At 36.9% G+C, this 17,403-nt stretch overlaps 1 protein-coding gene across 24 annotated transcripts in view; it reads right to left on the bottom strand.

The window, feature by feature from the left end:
• ATG4C (autophagy related 4C cysteine peptidase) overlaps positions 1–17,403 on the bottom strand; it is a 98,377-nt gene that overhangs the window by 57,431 nt on the left and 23,543 nt on the right. For 20 of the 24 annotated variants that reach the window (XR_007923616.2, XM_070078365.1, XM_008265139.4 and 17 more), the window contains 2 exons: positions 16,913–17,057; positions 7,654–7,737 (listed from right to left, as the gene is read on the bottom strand). Coding sequence is in view for 21 of the 24 variants with exons in the window: in XM_070078365.1 (XP_069934466.1) it covers positions 7,654–7,737; positions 16,913–16,988 (160 nt within the window). In the remaining 3 variants the exon portion in view is untranslated. Of the gene's footprint in view, positions 1–7,653; positions 7,738–15,869; positions 16,011–16,912; positions 17,058–17,403 lie in introns of all 24 variants that reach the window. The other 4 variants (XM_051856418.2, XM_070078370.1, XM_070078363.1 and 1 more) reach the window with 2 other exon arrangements.

A 17,403-nucleotide genomic window follows, 5' to 3' on the forward strand; every position in this document is an offset into this window, starting at 1 on the left:
GTTAAGTATATTAAGAACTACGTTCTTACAAAATACCATTAAGTATGTGAAAAATTCAGCTAATGGAGTAGATGAAGCCATTTCCTATAAATATCCACAAAAGGATTTACAGATGATCTAATGAAGACTTATAAAAATGAACAATTAGGGGACAGAGTTATGGCATAGTGGGTAAGGCTGCCTCCTGCAACCCCAGCATCGGGCGCAGGTTTGAGTCCCGGTTGCTCCTTCTGATCCAGCTCCCTGCTAATGTGCCTGGGAAGGCGGTGGAAGATGGTCCAAGTAATTGGACCCCCGTACCCACATGGGAGACCTGGGAGAAGCTCCTGGCTCCTGGGTTTGGTCTGGCCCAGTCCTGGCCTTTTTTTTTTTTTTTTTTTTTTTGCCATCTGAGATGGAAGATCTATGTCTCTTCTCTCATCCTGTAACTCTGCCTCTCAAGAAAATAAATATTTTTTTAATGGACAAGTAAAAATATTGCACAAGAAAATATGCTCAATTTGTGGGCGAGCATTTGGCACAGGGTTACACAGTCATTGGAATGCCTGCATCCCATGTTGAGTGTCTGGTTCAGTTACTCTGCTTCCAATCCAGCCACCTGCTATGCATATCCTGTGAGGCAGCAGATGATGGGCCAAGTGCTTGTGTCCCTGCCACCTACATGGGAGACTCAGATGGAATTACAGGCTGCTGACTTCAGCCTGGCCCAGCCTTGGCTATGGCAGGCTTTTAGGGAGTGAAACATAAATCCATTTATGAATGCTCTGGGTCTTGCACTCTGCTTCTGTCTCTCTGCTTTTCAAATAAAATGAAAATAACCAATTTTTTAAGTAAAAAAGAGAGAGCAACTTTATTTAAAAGAGAATTGTGGGGCTGGCACTGTGGCATAGCGGGTAAAGCCACTGCCTGCAGTGCTGACATCTCATATGGGCGCTGGTTCGAGTCCTGGCTGCCCCACTTCCGATCCAGCTCTCTGCTATGGCCTGGGAAAGCAGTAAAAGATGGCCCAGGTCCTTGGGATCCCTGCCCCAACATGGGAGACCCAAAAGAAGCTACTGGCTCCTGGCTTCAGATCGGCACAGCTCTGGCCATTATGGCCAGCTGGGGAATGAACCGACAGATGGAAGATCTCTCTCCCTCCCTCTCTCTTTCTCTCTCTCTCTCTCTCTCTGTTCCTCCTCTCCCTGTGAAACTTTCAAATAAATAATTTTTTTAAAAAAGGGAGAGAATTAGTGAGCTATGAGATAATTTCATGTAAGCTAATAAATGTGTAAAAAGGAAAGAAAAAAAAGTTTGAAGACAAAAGGACCAAAGAAGCTCAATAAAAACATTAAAAAAAAAAAAACAAGAAAAGTACACCAAAGGAACATCATAATCAAACTGTTCAAAATCAGTGATGTAGAAAAAATAGCCTTCAAAAATAAATGCACGTGGGCCGGCGCTGTGGTGTAGCAGGTAAAGCTGCCATCTGCATCCTATAGGGGTGCCAGTTTGAGACCTGGCTGCTCCTCTTCCGATCCAGTTCTCTGCTGTGGCACCTGCATGGGAGACCTGGAGGAAGATCCTGGCTCCTGGCTTTGGATCGGCCCAGCTTGGGCTGCTGTAGCCATTTGGGAAGTGAACCAGCGAGTGGAAGATCTGTCTCTCTCTCTGCCTCTGCCTCTCTGTAACTCCACCTTTCAAATAAATAGATAAATCTTAAAAAATTTAAAAATTAAAAAAAAAAATGCACAGGGCTAGAATTGTTGCATAACAGGTTAAGCAACCACCTGTGACACAGGCATGGGTGCCGGTTTGTGTCCAAGCTATTCCATTTCCAATCTAGTTCCCTGCTAATGACCTGGGAAAGCAGCAGAGAATGGCCCAAGTGCTTTGGCTCCTGCACCCCTGTGGGAAACCCAGATGAAGCTTCTATCTCCTGGCTTCAGCCTGACCCAGCCCTTACCATTGTAGCCATTTTGGGAAAAAAAAAAAAAAAAAAAAAAAAATCAATGGGGTGTATGTATCTTCTCTCTCTCTCTGTCTCTCTCCTACTACCTCTCTCTCCCTCTCTCTCCCCCTCCTTCCCTCTCTGTATCTCCCTCTCTCTCTGTAAGTCTTCCTTTAAATCAATAAATAAATCTTAAAATAAAAAGAAATACAACAACAACAACAAAAAAGACATGAGGCCCATTATGCACAACTATATAACCGACAAATTAGAAATCCTGGGGCCAGTGCTGTGGCATAGTGGGTAAAGCCGCCACGACCAGGGCTGGCATCCCCTATGGGCACCGGTTCGAGTCCCAGCTGCTCCACTTCTGATCCAGCTCTCTGCTATGGCCTGGGAAAGCAGTATAAGGTGGCCCAAGTCCTTGGGCCCCTGCACCCTGATGGAAGACCCAGAAGAAGCTGCTGGCTCCTGGCTTCAGATCGGCACAGCTCTGGCCATTGCAGCCATCTGGGGAGTGAACCAGCACATGGAAGACCTCTCTCTCTCTCTGCCTCTCATTCTTTTTCTGTGTAACTCTGATTTTCAAATAAATAAATAAAAAAAAAAAAGAAATTCTAGAACCTGATAAATTTCTAAAGACATTTAACCTATCAAAATAGAACCATGAGAACTGCAAAACCTGGATAGATCAAATAAGACTGAATCAATAATAAAAAGTCTCCTAACAATGCCCCCATTTCATAGCAGAGTACCTGGATTTGAGTCTCCACCATTCTTCTGATTCCAGCTTCCTGCTAATGTGCACCCTTAGAGGCAACAGTGAAGGTTCAAGTGGGCAATGCCACCCACATGGGAGTTTTGCAACAAGTTTTGTGCCAGTCCTGGCTAATGTGAACATTTAGGGAATGAATCAGTGGATGGAAGATTTCACTCTCCATTTCCATATCTCCATCCCCATCTTTCAAGTAAATAATGTGTTTTTTACTTTAAAATCAAAATTAAATTAATCAAAACTTTAATTTAAAAAAACCAATACCAATTCTTCTCAAGGTATTCCGAAGTACTGAAAGGGAGGAACCCCTGCCAAACTTATTCTACAAAGCCAATATCAGCCAATTAAAAACCAGACAAGGATACATTAGAAAAAGAAAACAGCACATTAAGAAGATTATACACCATGGTCAAGTAGGGCTTGTCTCAAAAATGTAAGGATGATGATTCAACACACACAAGTAAATAATATATCACATCAAACAAAAAAAGAGATAAAAAACTGTATTATGGCATAGGCATTGTAGTGCAGTGGGTTAAGCCACACTTAGAAGCCCTGCACCCCATACTGTAGTACCTGTGATCAAGTTGTACCTCCTCTTCTGATCCAGCATCCTGGTAATACCACCTGGGAGGCAGCAGGTGATGGCCAAAGTACTTGGGTTCCCATTACCCATGTGGGAAATCTGGATAGAACTCCTAGCTCTTGGCTTTGGCCTAACCTCGCCCTAACTATTTCAGAGATTTAGGGCATGAACCAGTGGATGGAAGGTCTTTGTCTTTCTCATTTTCTCTCTCATTATCATTCTGCCTTTCAAATAAATAAAACTTTTTAAAAACATGCATTATCAAACAGATGTACAGAAAGCATTTGATAAAGGTATCGCTTCATGATAAGAAGCCCTAAAATATTAGGTTTATAAGGAATGTACCTCAACACAGTGAAGGCTATTTATAACAAAACCAACAGCCTCCATCAAATTGAATGGGGGAAAAGTTGAAATTACCTCCAAGATCACGAACAAGAAAAAGATGCTTTCATCACTCTTATTCTATATAGCTCAGAAACTCTTAGCCAGAGCAATAAGGCAAGAGAAAAAAAAATGAAGGGCATACAAACAGAAAAAGAGGAGGTCAAATTATTCCTTTTTGCAGATAACATGATTTTATATCTATATAAACATAAAGCCTTCACTAAAAAAAAAAAATGCTGTTAGAACTGACAAAACACATTTAGTATGGCTGCAAGACACAAAAATCAACATATAAAAATCAATAGGTATTTTTTAAAGATTTATTTATTTATTTAAAAGGCAGAGTCACAGAGAGGCAGAGAAAGAGAGGTCTTCCATCCACTGGTTCACTCCCCAGACGACCACAGTGGCTGAGCTGCACCAATCCAAAGCCAGGAGCCAGGAGACCTCCTCCAGGTCTCCCACGTGGGTGCAGGGGCCCAAGGACTTGGGCCACCCTCCACTGTTTTCACAAGCCATAGCAGAAAGCCAGGACTTGAACTGTACCCATATGGGATAGGATTAATCTACTGCACCACAGTGCCAGCCCCCGAAAATCAATAACTTTTTTTATACACCAAAAATAAAAATGCTGAGAAAGAAATCAAGAAGTAATTCCCATTCACAATAGCTAGGGGAAAAAATACCTTATATTTAAGCCAAGGAAATGAATGATCCCTACAATGAAAATTGATGAAAGGAACTGAAAAAGATACAAAATAATGGAAAGACAACCCAAGTTCATGGATTGAAAGAGCTGATATTGTTAAAATATCCACAACAGTCAAAGTGATCTATAGATTCAATGCAATTCCTATCAAAAACTTATGACATTTATCAAAGAAATATAGGGGCCGGGTTGTGGTGTAGCAAGTAAAGACATCGCCTGCAGTGCTACCATCCCATATGGGCACTGGTTTGATTCCCGGATGTTCCACTTCCAATCCAGCTCTCTGCTATGGCCTGGGAAAGCAGTCAAAATGATCAAAGTCTCTGGGCCCCTGCACCTGCATGAGAAACCCAGCAGAAGCTCCTGGCTCCTGGCTTCAAATAGGCATAGCTCTGGCCATTGCAGCCTTCTGGAGAGTGAACCAGCAGATGGAAGACCTCTCTCTCTCTCTCTCCCTCTCTCTGCCTCTGCCTCTGCCTCTCTGTAACTCTGCCTTTCAAGTAAAAAATAAATGAATATTTTTTAAAAAATGTATAAAAGCACTCCTAAAATCTGTATGGAACTACAAAAGACCCCAAATAGCCAAAGCAATTCTGAGCAAAGAAGAACAAACTGGAAGCATTAAAATACCTGACTTTAAAACATACTAACAAGCTACAGTAACCAAAACAGCATAGTACTACCATTAAAGCAGACACATGGAGTGGGTGTTTAGTCTAGTGATTAAGACACAGGTTGAGACACTCACATCCTGTACTGCAATGCCTCAATTTGAGTCTTGACTCTGCTTCAGATTCTAGCTTCTCGCAATGCAGACTCTGGGAGGCAGCAGGTGATGGCTCAAGTACTTGGGTCCCTGCTACCCACATGGGAGACCCAGAATTAATTCCAGGCTCCTGCCTTCAGCCTGCTCCAGCACTGGCTGCTGTGGGTATTTGAGGAGAGAACCAGTAATTGAACGATCTCTCTGTGCCTCTCAAATAAGACTTTAAAAATAAGGTGGGAGGGGTAATAATCATCATTGTATTTAAGACACCACAAACCTCAACTCTTACAAATCTTAGTAAATCTGCTTAAACCAAAAATTATGTGACACATAGAAGTCTAGTGCTGGCCCTAAGATTTCTGCTAGCTTACAGCTTTAGCATTCATGGTTGTTTTTACTTCTAGATCCTGCAATGATAAGTGTTATTTTTTGCTCCAAATGCCAAATTTCATCTTTTTCGAAAAGAATTCCTCTTAAGCATTTCTTGATCACAGCTAAATTTACTGAAGTTTAGGGGATGTTACTAGGAAATTCTCAAGGTATATTCTGCTTCCCATACCATTCTGGCTCTCTCTCCCTTCTTCCTTCCTCCTACACCTTTCTCCTTCCTCCAGGTCCAGAAGAGAAGAGTATTCTATTTGTCTCATTTGTAGTTTTTGCATCAATTATATTTCATCTCTTGAACTGAGGAACCCTAAGAACCTATTGTAAGTTTTCAAAAAATATATAATGCCATGCCTAAAAGGAATCTAAAAGCTTTTTCCCAAAATTGTTCTACCATTATTATTTAGAACACTTATATGTATCAGACACATAACTAAAACCTATGATACAAGTATCATTAATACTTGGTGAGATAACATAACTTGTTTAAAATAACAACTAAAAAGTAAAAAAAAAAAAAAAAAAAAAGCCAAAATTTAAACCCAGATATGCCTGACCTCAAAGCTCATACTCCTCACCATACTGTTGCCTGTTTAAAATATGACCTAGCTAGAATAGCATTTAAGATTCTCTTCCATAATTTGCTCCTTGTTCTGAACTACCTCCCACCACAACTAAACTTGAGGGAAAACTCAATACACACAAATGTTCTCCCTGAATACCTCCTGCTCCCCCTCCCCCCTCCCCCTCCCTCTATTTCCTAAATGTGATCTCTAATATCTCAGCTATTGCTTTCATCATACTGCTCCATTCACCTGTTTTATCTACCAACTTCTTCCTCATCCTCCAAGATTATTGTGATAACTCAAAGGGTTAATATATGTAAATTACTTAGAATACTGCTTGGCACATTACAAATGCTCAATGTTAACTGTTACTATTGCTATTAAAAGTCATTTACAAGGTTTTAGAAAATTGCTGTTAAATGATAGACTAAAATAATCAGCCAAAAATGAGTAAAATCTTAATAGCATACTCTCATGCTTATTTACTCTCTCTCTCACTCAAAACACAACACACTCAAACACATAAAACCAAGCCAAGAAATACAATAAAAAGAACATTAGTATTAGAGACTAATGTTGGTTTAAATTTCATCTTAGCCAGCATGTAACTTTGAACAAATTATTAAACTTCTCTAACCTCCTACTTTCATGTTCGTAAGACACTTGGGTCCACCTCTTGTAAATTTTTTGTGAGAATCCAAGATATTTCCCAAAATCTAGGCAAGATGCCTGGCACTCCTTAAGTGGCATTAATTAAGATAAAATATAAGGGGTGGGCACTGTGGCATAGGTTAAGCCACCACCTGCAGCACTGGCATCCCATATGGGCGCCAGTTGGAGTCCCAGCTACTCTACTTCTAATCCATCTCCCTGCTAATGTGCCTGGGAAAGCAGTGGAAGATGGCTCAAGTCCTTGGACCCCTGACCCATGTGGGAAACCTGGAAGAAGCTCCTGGTTCCTGGCTTCAGATAGATCCAGCTCCGCCCATTGTGGCCATTGGGGGAATGAACCAGTGGATGTAAGATCAATCTCTCTCTCTCTCTCCTCTCTCTCCTCTGCTCTCCTTCTCTGTAACTCTGCTTTTCAAGTGAAATAAATAAGCCTTAAAAAAAAAGCTTTGATATGTATATATATATATATAGGGCCTTAAATTATTAAAAAAAGATAAAAGAATTATTGAAAGGATGAGTATATTCAGAAATTCAGAGACATCCTAAGAACTGGAAGATTTATCATTTTAGGTCAACTAAGGGATATTTTCATTATTATCACATACTTTAAAGAGCTTGATAAGGAATATTAAAAATTTATTTAAATAATATCTACTTAGAACTCATACTATAAGTCCAGAACTAAGAGATAGAGCAAAAGATAATACGATCCTTATCTCAAGGATTTCATATGAAATTCAAGCCATATTATGATGTGATATAAAATACAGATTTTTTTAACATAAATGTGCCAAAAATAAATTGATCTGGAAATAACAAAAAGCTACACAATGAATTTCCACAAAGATTTTTAAATGGTTTACAAATTTAGCACTTACCTTCATATTTAAAATGATAACATTTTCCAAGCAATAAAACAGGGGAATTTCTACTAAAATATGTCTTTGTTTTTAGCACCCAACCTAAACAACAAAAAAAAGAAAATTTTGCAATTAAAAGATTTCAGACAAAAGTCTAGCAACATTTTCTTTTATTTAATTTCAAACCATCAATTATCATTTACAGATATGTATTTTTTACAAAAGTTGCAAAATATTTGGACAATGAACCAAAAATATAAGCCATTTATGCTACTTTCAAAAATATTTTGAAATATTTTAACTGTATTCCATCCAATTAAAAAACACAAGAAAAAAGTTCTCTTAACTTACTTTCATATAGGTCGCAATATTCTTATACTACAAAATTCTAAAATTAAAATATTACTCCAGTTTCTCTGATACCAAATTCTTGTCCCAAAGACAAAAACTATTACCAATGTTCTGTTTTTGTTCTACCTTAGATAATTAAGACCTAAAGTATTTGAATATTTGAGTAATTTAGGAAAAAGATCACACAGTAGATGACCGTTCTTGATAAAAGTGGATCTCTGAAGGTTCCTAGGGAACCTCATCATTTTGGTCAAATGAGGCTGTCTGAAAGTGGTGTATAAGCTTTCAGACATCATTAACTCAGTTTTCTACAACCCAACTCTTAACTCCAACTTTTGCTGCATGTTCTTAATTCTTTCAATTTTCTTCCTACTAAATTGTCAGAATCTAAAAGGTAATGTCCTTTTTGACTTTTCATGATGCTATTACAGATCTGAATTTCCTGAGAAAAGCATGCACCCACTACATTCCTCAATAATCCCAAGTCTATGAAATTCTGACTGCTAATGGTAAAAGCAGCTAAAATACAAGAGCATATAAACAGAATCTGAAATGTGGAGTCAACAGACCTGGGTCTAGTCTTCAGCAGACTATTTGCCCTTTACATTAAACAGAGTTGTTGAGAAATTTAAAAGGAGTGATTTTTTTAATGAAAGTACTCCTGAAAAGTACTGTACAAATAAATAAAAATATAATACATCAATGTAAGATGATGCAAGGCTCTGAATTTGGTGCTGAGAGAGAATGGGAGGGCATCATTGAGTTCCACCTGGATTACCGTAACACTCTCCAAAACAGCTTCTCGGCAGGCAGTCTTTTCCCCATTTTAGCAAATGTTACATATGGCTTCCAAAATAATCTGCTTGTGCCTTAGCTTTGATGAAGAAATTTCTCCAAAACAACCTTCAGTTACTTGTTACGTAACAATTTTTTTTTACAATTTATTTATTTATCTGAAAATCAGAGTTACATAGAGAGAGGAGAGGCAAAGAGAGAGAGAGAAATCTTCCATCTGCTGGTTCACTCTCCAGTTGGCCACAATGGCTGGAGCTGCACTGATCTGAAGCCAGGAGCCAGGAGATTCTTCCAGTTCTCTCACATGGGTGCAGGGGCCCAAGGACTTGGGCCATCTTCTACTGCTTTCCCAGTCCATAGCAGAGAGCTGGATCAGAAGTGGAGTGGCCGGGACTCCAATTGACACCCTTATGGGATGCCAGCACTGGAGGCAGTGACTTTACCTGTTACGCCACAACACAGGCCCCCATAACAGATTTACTACCAACTTCTTAGTCTCATTAAAGACTTGCCACAATGTGACACACATTATCTCTAGAACCCACTGACTTTGAGCTACACTCAGAAGGTTACTTGGCTCATGCTATTCCAACAAAGATTTTCTCCCTGGGGCAGATGTTTGGCTCTGCTAAGCTATGTTTTCTCCTTTCCCACCTGGATTGGATTCTCTAAACTACAATGGGAAACTAAGATTTTCCTATTGTATACCAGGAAGTAGGCTAGCTTTTTTTTTTTTTTTTCTTACTTCACCCAGTTCTGTAGGTTGACTGGGATAACTGGGTTGTCCTCTCATGAGATTTGCTTGGAGTCCCTTTTGTAGCAGAAATCAGAGAAGTTCAAGTGGGACACTGAGTCAGCTGCTCCCTCTCATGCAGTTCCCCAGAACTTCCTCTAGGCTAAAGCTTTACATGTGTTTTCTTTTAGTAACACTATTAGTGTCTTACTGAAATGATTCTAATATCCAAAAAAGCATATCCAAAGCAAATCTTAAGAACTTAAAAAAAGAAAAAGTTCAAAGAAACAAACTCTCAGGGAGCAATGCCTGCCTTTCTCCCTATGCTTTACCATTCTCCTTCTCTCTCTAACCCATCACCCACCAGTCCCTCCTCAAGAAAAGAAAAGTGAATCTGGTCAGAGCCTGAAGCACTCTGAGTCCACATACCACAGGCTTACAGCGATCTAAAGGTCGGCCATCAGTCATGTGGTACATATCTCTCTTACTCTTCTATTTCTTGTACAAACCTTGGCAGGGCCGCATCCTTCAAATCAAACTGACTTCCTTTGGTCCTCCGTGAAGCTAGGTGCATAAGAGGACTCAGGACTTCTCATAAGGCATAGCCTTTTCCTCTCTTCCCACAGCCATGTGAGAGTTGAATCACACCAACCTACCAAAATACTAATCTACTTTTTACTTTCAATTATTTAGTTTTAGGTGGCCTGTTTTCATTTTATCTTTATAAAAGCATTATTAGAATTTTACTACTTATCTCTACCACAGCTTATTCATGCTGAATCAGGATACTATATAGCACAGAGAGGGGAAAACACAGAGTATCTAATAAATAACACCATAGACTAAATAACAGAGCCTGGGGCACAGGAAAAACCCATGAACAAGAAATATCCTTGTGAATACTTCAATATATGTAAGTTCCTCTTATACACATAAAAATATACTCAACAGAATTCTTCATATTCAGGAAAATAAAGAAATTATTCTGTTCCTTAATCTCCCCCCTTCACCTAGTCTCTGTATGTAGATATAGAAAAGGGAGGTGGACCTGTCAAATTAAATGTTGTAATTTCTAAATGAAAACTAATCAAATAAAACTAAACAAGAAAGCAAGTTCATTTAGCGAATTGGACCTTTGCAGACCAGCCATCCAATAAATTGATGCATAGTAGTGATTGCCCACAAGAGCTAGAAAATGACCAAAAGGAAGCATGATGAAGCTTTCTGGTATAAAGGAAATTTTCTATATGTTGATTGGATTGTTCATGTTTCAAACTCTAAAGAATGCTACTTAAGATCTACTCATTTTACTTGATGTTAATTTTCCCTCAGTTAACATAAAAATGCTTAGAAATAAATTTGGACAGTATTTTAGTTATCTATTCCTTTTTTTTTTAAGATTGATTTTATTTATTTCACTGAGCACCATCTTTGGAAAGACAGTTACAGAGAGAGGTAGAGACAGAGAGAGGTCTTCCATCCACTGGTTCACTCCCCAGAGGGCCGCAACAGCCAGAGCTGCGCTGATCCGAAGCCAGGAACCAAGAGCTTCTTCCGGGTCTCCCACACGGGTGCAGGGGCCCAAGCACTTGGGCCATCTTCTACTGCTTTCCCAGGCCACAGCAGAAAGCTGGATCAGAAGAGGAGCAGCCAGGACTGGAACCGGTGCCGATATGGGATGCCAGCGCTTCAGGCCAGGGTGTTAACCTGCTGTACCACAGCACCAGCCCCTATCTATTCCTTCTTAACAAACCACTCCAAACTTAGTAATTTACAACAGCATTTTTTTTTCTTACTTCACCCAGTTCTGTGAGTTGACTGGGATTAACTGGGTTGTCCTCTCATGAGATTTGCTTGGAGTCCCTAATGTAGCAGAAATCAGAGAAGTTCAAGTGGGACATTGAGTCAGCTGATCCTTCTCATGTAGTTCCCCAGAATTTCCTCTTCATAAGGTTTCTCCACGTGATTTCTCCAGTATAGGATCAGAAGTGATTACATGCCAGTTCAGAGCTCCAAAATAGAGCAAGCAGAAGTCACCTGTTAAACTGGTAGGCATGGAATTGACACAGCATCACTTCTATTTCACTCTACCAGTTAATGTGAGGCATAGTCAGCCCGGATTCAATGGGAGAAGAGATAATACAAGGTGCAGTTCACTGAGCACCATCTTTGGAGATTAGCTATCACAAACAGAATCTCACACACTCAAAAAAAAAAAAAAACAAAACAAAACAGTCTATTAAGTCAACAATTTGAAATCAGAACTAAGATTCCAAAAATGAAAATAAAAAGTATTGAAATAAAGATAATAATGATTTTCTAGAATAACCAAACAAGGGTGATTTACTTACTATCTTTTTAAAAAGGAAGTTAAGTTTATACATATCATAAAGTCATGCAAACAAAGGTGAAAGGGGGAAAGTAGAAGTAAAGACTTTCTCAAAAAAGGTTCAATTTTATATCTTAACTGTTGAGCCATTTCTAGTTCCACTGTGATCATAACAAAGTCCTGATCTCGACTGAAATAATCCTAAATTATTTACAGTATATTCAGAGAATAGATTGGGAAACAAGTGAGGATGGGTATAGATTCAACTTTGAACATGTCACTTAATTTCAGTTTCCTAATTTATAAAAAATGAATATCAATACCTATCTCAGGGAGATAAGAAATTTAAATGAGGACATAAATTATTTACTACAAAGCCTAGTGGACAGTGGGCAATCAACATTAGTCTGGGGCCGGCACCGTAGCGCAGTAGGTTAATCCTCCACCTGCGGCACTGGCATCCCATATGGGTGCCAGTTCTAGTCCCGGCTGCTCCTCTTCCAATCTAGCTCTCTGCTGTAGCCTGGGAAAGCAGTAGAAAATGGCCCAAGTGCTTGGGCCCCTGCACCCATGTGGAAGACCCAGAAGAAGCTTCTGGCTCCTGGTTTCAGATCGGCGCAGCTATAGACATTGCGGCCATTTGGGGAGTGAAGCAGCAGATGGAAGACCTTTCTCTCTCTCCCTTCTCACTGTCTTTAACTCTCAAATAAATAAATAAAATCTTAAAAAAAAATTAGTCCTTCCACACCATAAAAACTCTAAGGAAGGAAATAAATAAAACATTTTAGAATGATTTTCACCAATGAAAATCAAAATAAAATACTACTCTGTAACATAAAGCTATCTAGAACACTTAAGTACCTTGAACAATCTGTTCTTCAAAGATGTGACATTATCATAACTTTATTATGCACATTTAAATATCTAAATACAGAAGGCTATACATTATTAAAGCTATTATATATATAAACATGTGTTTGGGTTAAATAATAATTCCTAGGATGCAAATGAAATGTATTATTGAGTACTTGTACAACAATTTTCAGACCTTACTAATGAAATCTTCATCATATAACCTATTCATAGATTAAAGCACTTCAAAAGCATATAAGTCTGTATTTGAAGACTTCATAATCTTCTATGCAAAAATACAAAGAATTTCCAAGAAACTATTACCATTCATAAGGGAGTACATCAGAGTTATAGGATATAAGATCAAATTTTTCAAATTTGGATTTTTATACACTAGCAATAAATAATCCAAAATGAAATTAAGAATACATTTTACAATAATATCAAAAAGGACAGAGATACCTTTAGCAAAAGAAGTGTAAAACTTATACATTGAAGACTACAAAACATCATTGAACAAAATTTTGAAAGACCTAAGTAAATGGAAAGACATACATATCTATGGACTGAAAGACTTAATACTGTTAGTACTACAATATATTCTAATTTGACCTACAGTTTCAATGAACACCCCTATCAAAATCCCAGCTGGATTTCTTATAGAAATTTACAAGATGATCATAAAATTCATACAGAAATGTGAGGGATTCAGAATAAGCAAAATCATCTTAAAAAAGAACAAAGTTGGAAGATTCACTCTTTAATTCCAAATTTTACTCCAAAGCTACAGTAATCTAGACCATGCTACACTGGAATAAGGACAGACATACAAATAAATGGAATAGAATTAATAGTCCAGGAATAAACACATACATCTATAGCCGACTGGCTTTTATACAAAACTATCAAAATCATTCAGTGGAGAAACAGCACTCTTTTCAACAAATAATGCTGGGACAACTAGATAGTCACATACAAATAATTAAAGTCAGATTCCTATTTCATATCATATGTAAAAATTAATTTAAAATTAATCAAAGACATAAATGTATGAGCTAAAAAAAAATACAATTCCCAGAAGGAAAGGTAGGTACAAACTTTTATGATCTTGATTTAGGCATTTTTTTATTATGACATCAACACAAGTAACCAAATAAAAAATAGTTAAATTGTACTTCACCAAAATTAGTGCTTCAATGGACACTATCAAGAAAGTGAAAAGTAATCTCAAAAATGGGAGAAAATATTTGAAAATCATATATTTTCTAAGGGACTTATATCTAGCATATATAAATAACTCTCCCAACTCATTCAGAAAAAGATAAAGCAGGTGAATATAAATTTCTCCAAAGAAAATATAGGAATGGCCAGTAAGGACCTGAAAAGATGTTCAACATCATTAGTTACCAGGAAAATGCATATCAAATCCACAATGTGATATCTCGTCACATCTACTACAGTAGCTCTAATAAAAAGGATGGGTAATAACAGGTGTTAATGAGGATATAGCTAAATTTAAAACCTCTAACATAGCTGGTGGAAATGTAAAATGATACAGCTACTTTAGAGAACAACCTACAGTTTCTCAAAAACTCAAACTTAAGAGTTAACATATGGCTTAGTATTTCCACTCCTAGCTACAGACCCAAGAAAATTAAGAGTTCACACAAAAATTTGTATGTGAATGTTCACAGCAACATTATAGCCAAAAAGTAAAAACAACTCAAATATTTATCGACTCATAAATGATAAAAAGGAGGGTATAGCCATAAAAGGAAATGTTATTCATTCATATAAAAAAATAACTAAGTACATACTACAAGAATGAACCTTGAAAATACTATACTAAGTGACAGAGGCCAGACACAAAAGGCCACATATAAATTTCATTCATATGGCATGTCTAGAAGAGTTAAATCCAGAGACAAAAAGTGGATTTAGTGATTTTTAGAGATGGAGAGATAAAGGAAATAGGAAGCCACTGCTAATGGGTACAGGGCTGCTTCTGCAGATAATGAAAACATTCTGGAATTAGTGATGACAGTTGCACAGAAGTGTGAATATATATATATACACATATAACTATATATATTTATATGTATGTACTACATATTATATATTATAAATTATATATTATAGATTATATTATATATTTTACTATTTATTATATATAAATATATATTTGTGTTATATAATATTACATACTATATACATTTCATTACATATTATATATTTTATTATATATTTATAATATATATAATCTAATATAATGATGTTTCTACATAATATAAATATATAATACATATAATTATATATAAAATATTTATTATAATATAGTGTTATTGTATATTATTATAATCTTATATAATCTATGGTATATAATAATTATATAATACATAATTATGTATTATATTGTTATATATAATATATAATGTATGGTCATGCTTATAATGTTATCTATTATATTATATATGCTATATAGTATATATTAATACTATATATTCTATATACTATATAATATATACTGATATAATATATAGCATTATATATACTAATATATAGCATATGTAATATATATAAGTATATATGTATTGAATTTTTATTTATTTATTTGAAAATCAGAGTTGTAGAGAAGGAGAGCCAGAGACAAAGAGAGAGACAGTCAAAGAGGGAGAGAGAGATCTTCCACCTGCTGGTTCATTCCCCAAATGGCTACAATAGCCAGGGCTGTGCCAGGCTGAAGCCAGGAGCTTCTTCTGGGGTCTCCTATGTGGGTGCAGGGGCTCAAGTACTTGGGCCATCTTCTGTTGCTTTCCCAGGTGCATTAGCAGGGAGCTGGATTGGAAGTGGAAGTTGGAGCTGGACTCCAACCAGTGCCCAAATGGGATGCCGACACCGTAGGTAAGGCTTAACCTTCTTCGCCACAGTATGGCCTCCAGTGTGGATATAGTAAAAAACACTAAGTTATATACGTTTTTAAATTGACAATGAAATTTTTAAAATGTATGTTTTAGAAAGATGTCTTTTATAGTGTGTGAAATATATCTTAATTAAAAAAATAATGTTCACAATTTTCAAAATACAATGTCATATTATAGCCAAATTATAGCTCACTACATAGCCAGCTGGCCATGACTTCCAGTGGACCAGGAGCCAAGTGCCAATTATGCTTACCTGGATTCGCATTATTAAAGGCTTTTACTGAATTTTGTTATCATTCCCATTTTTAACAAATATGAACTTCCTGTTGAAATGAGTTCTGCCCAAGTACTTTTCAATCTTTGAGGGTTTCTTTATCTCCAATTTGTTTTCAGCCTGAAGTGAGTTTCAAAAAAAAAAATCACCATATAATCCTCACTAGATTTGTTGGCAAATCAAAAGGAACTAGATTAAAAATAAGAGACCAGGCAGAGTTTGGTCTAAAGGTTAAGACACTGGTTAGGATGCCCATGTCTCTAGGTTCAATCCCTGTCTACAACTTGTGATTCCAGTTTCTCCCTAATGCAGACCCTGGGAGGCAGCAGTGATGGCTCAAGTAATTAGGTTCCTGCTATCCACATGGAAGACATGGATCAAGTTCCTGACTCTAGGTTTTGGCCCAGTTCTGTCTGGAGAGTGAATCAGTAAATGGGAGTTCACATTCACACTCTTTCTGTATGTCTCTTCCTCTTCCTTTCTCCCTCTCTCCCTCCCCCCCTCCCTCTGTGTGTGTGTGTGTGTGTGTGTGTGTGTGTCCATCTGCCTCTCAAATAAATGAATAAATATATGAACCTGAGGGTATATCTAAGAGAAAAGTCAGAGGTGTCTGCATAAACTTTATACCTTCTATTTTCTATGTTCAAAAGTCTATTTTGCTCACTTCGTAGTTCAAATATAAGGCTGACTGTAAATGAATTTGAAGAGTTGAGGTGGTATCATCACCTGAATAAATTCTATTTGCTTTAGAATGTTTAAAAAAAAGAAAAGTACATGAGCCAGAAGACATCAATATGCTCTCTCAAACTAAAAAACAAAAAAGTACCACCCAGTATGCTTGGTTTTCAAAGCAATCTTTATGATGATATTTAGCTCTTTCTTCAGAAGATATTCTTATCTACAGTCCTTACAGAAATATTTCAAACTAAAGCACTGCATTTGTTGTCAGTTACTTAGAAAAGATAATATATATCTTCAAATATTTCTTCAGATTTATGCAATTTTTAAATCACTGTACTTACTATATTTCATGTTGTTCCAAGCAGATATAAATTTAGTTTTCAGTTTATCAACTTCATCTGATCCTGTGGCCTCCATATTCAAATTCTAAAGAAAAAGCCATCACTTGATTGCATTCTTCTGTAGAATTTAATCTTTTGTACTGACCTTTAAAAAAATAAAGACAAAGGCAAATCAGACATATGAGGTGTACCACACTGCTAAAGTCACTTAAATGATTAAATATGAATTTGAACTGGAAATGAGCAAACTAACTTCTTAGAATCAGAAAACAGAATACTAACTTTATAGATATTAATCTCACAGAGTAAGACACTCTAAATATTTTTAATTACAAGAAACTTTCACTACCAAATAAATATGTAACAATAAAATTATCCCACAAAACCAACCAACCCCCCAAGGCTCACAATTGAATATACTAAGTCACCTAAGTAAGAACATCTAAGATTTGTTTTATTTGTAATTAGAGAAGGTGATGTAAAATATTATA

This window comes from Oryctolagus cuniculus, chromosome 7 (genome assembly GCF_964237555.1).
Source record: "Oryctolagus cuniculus chromosome 7, mOryCun1.1, whole genome shotgun sequence".
Taxonomy (NCBI): Eukaryota; Metazoa; Chordata; class Mammalia; order Lagomorpha; family Leporidae; genus Oryctolagus; species Oryctolagus cuniculus.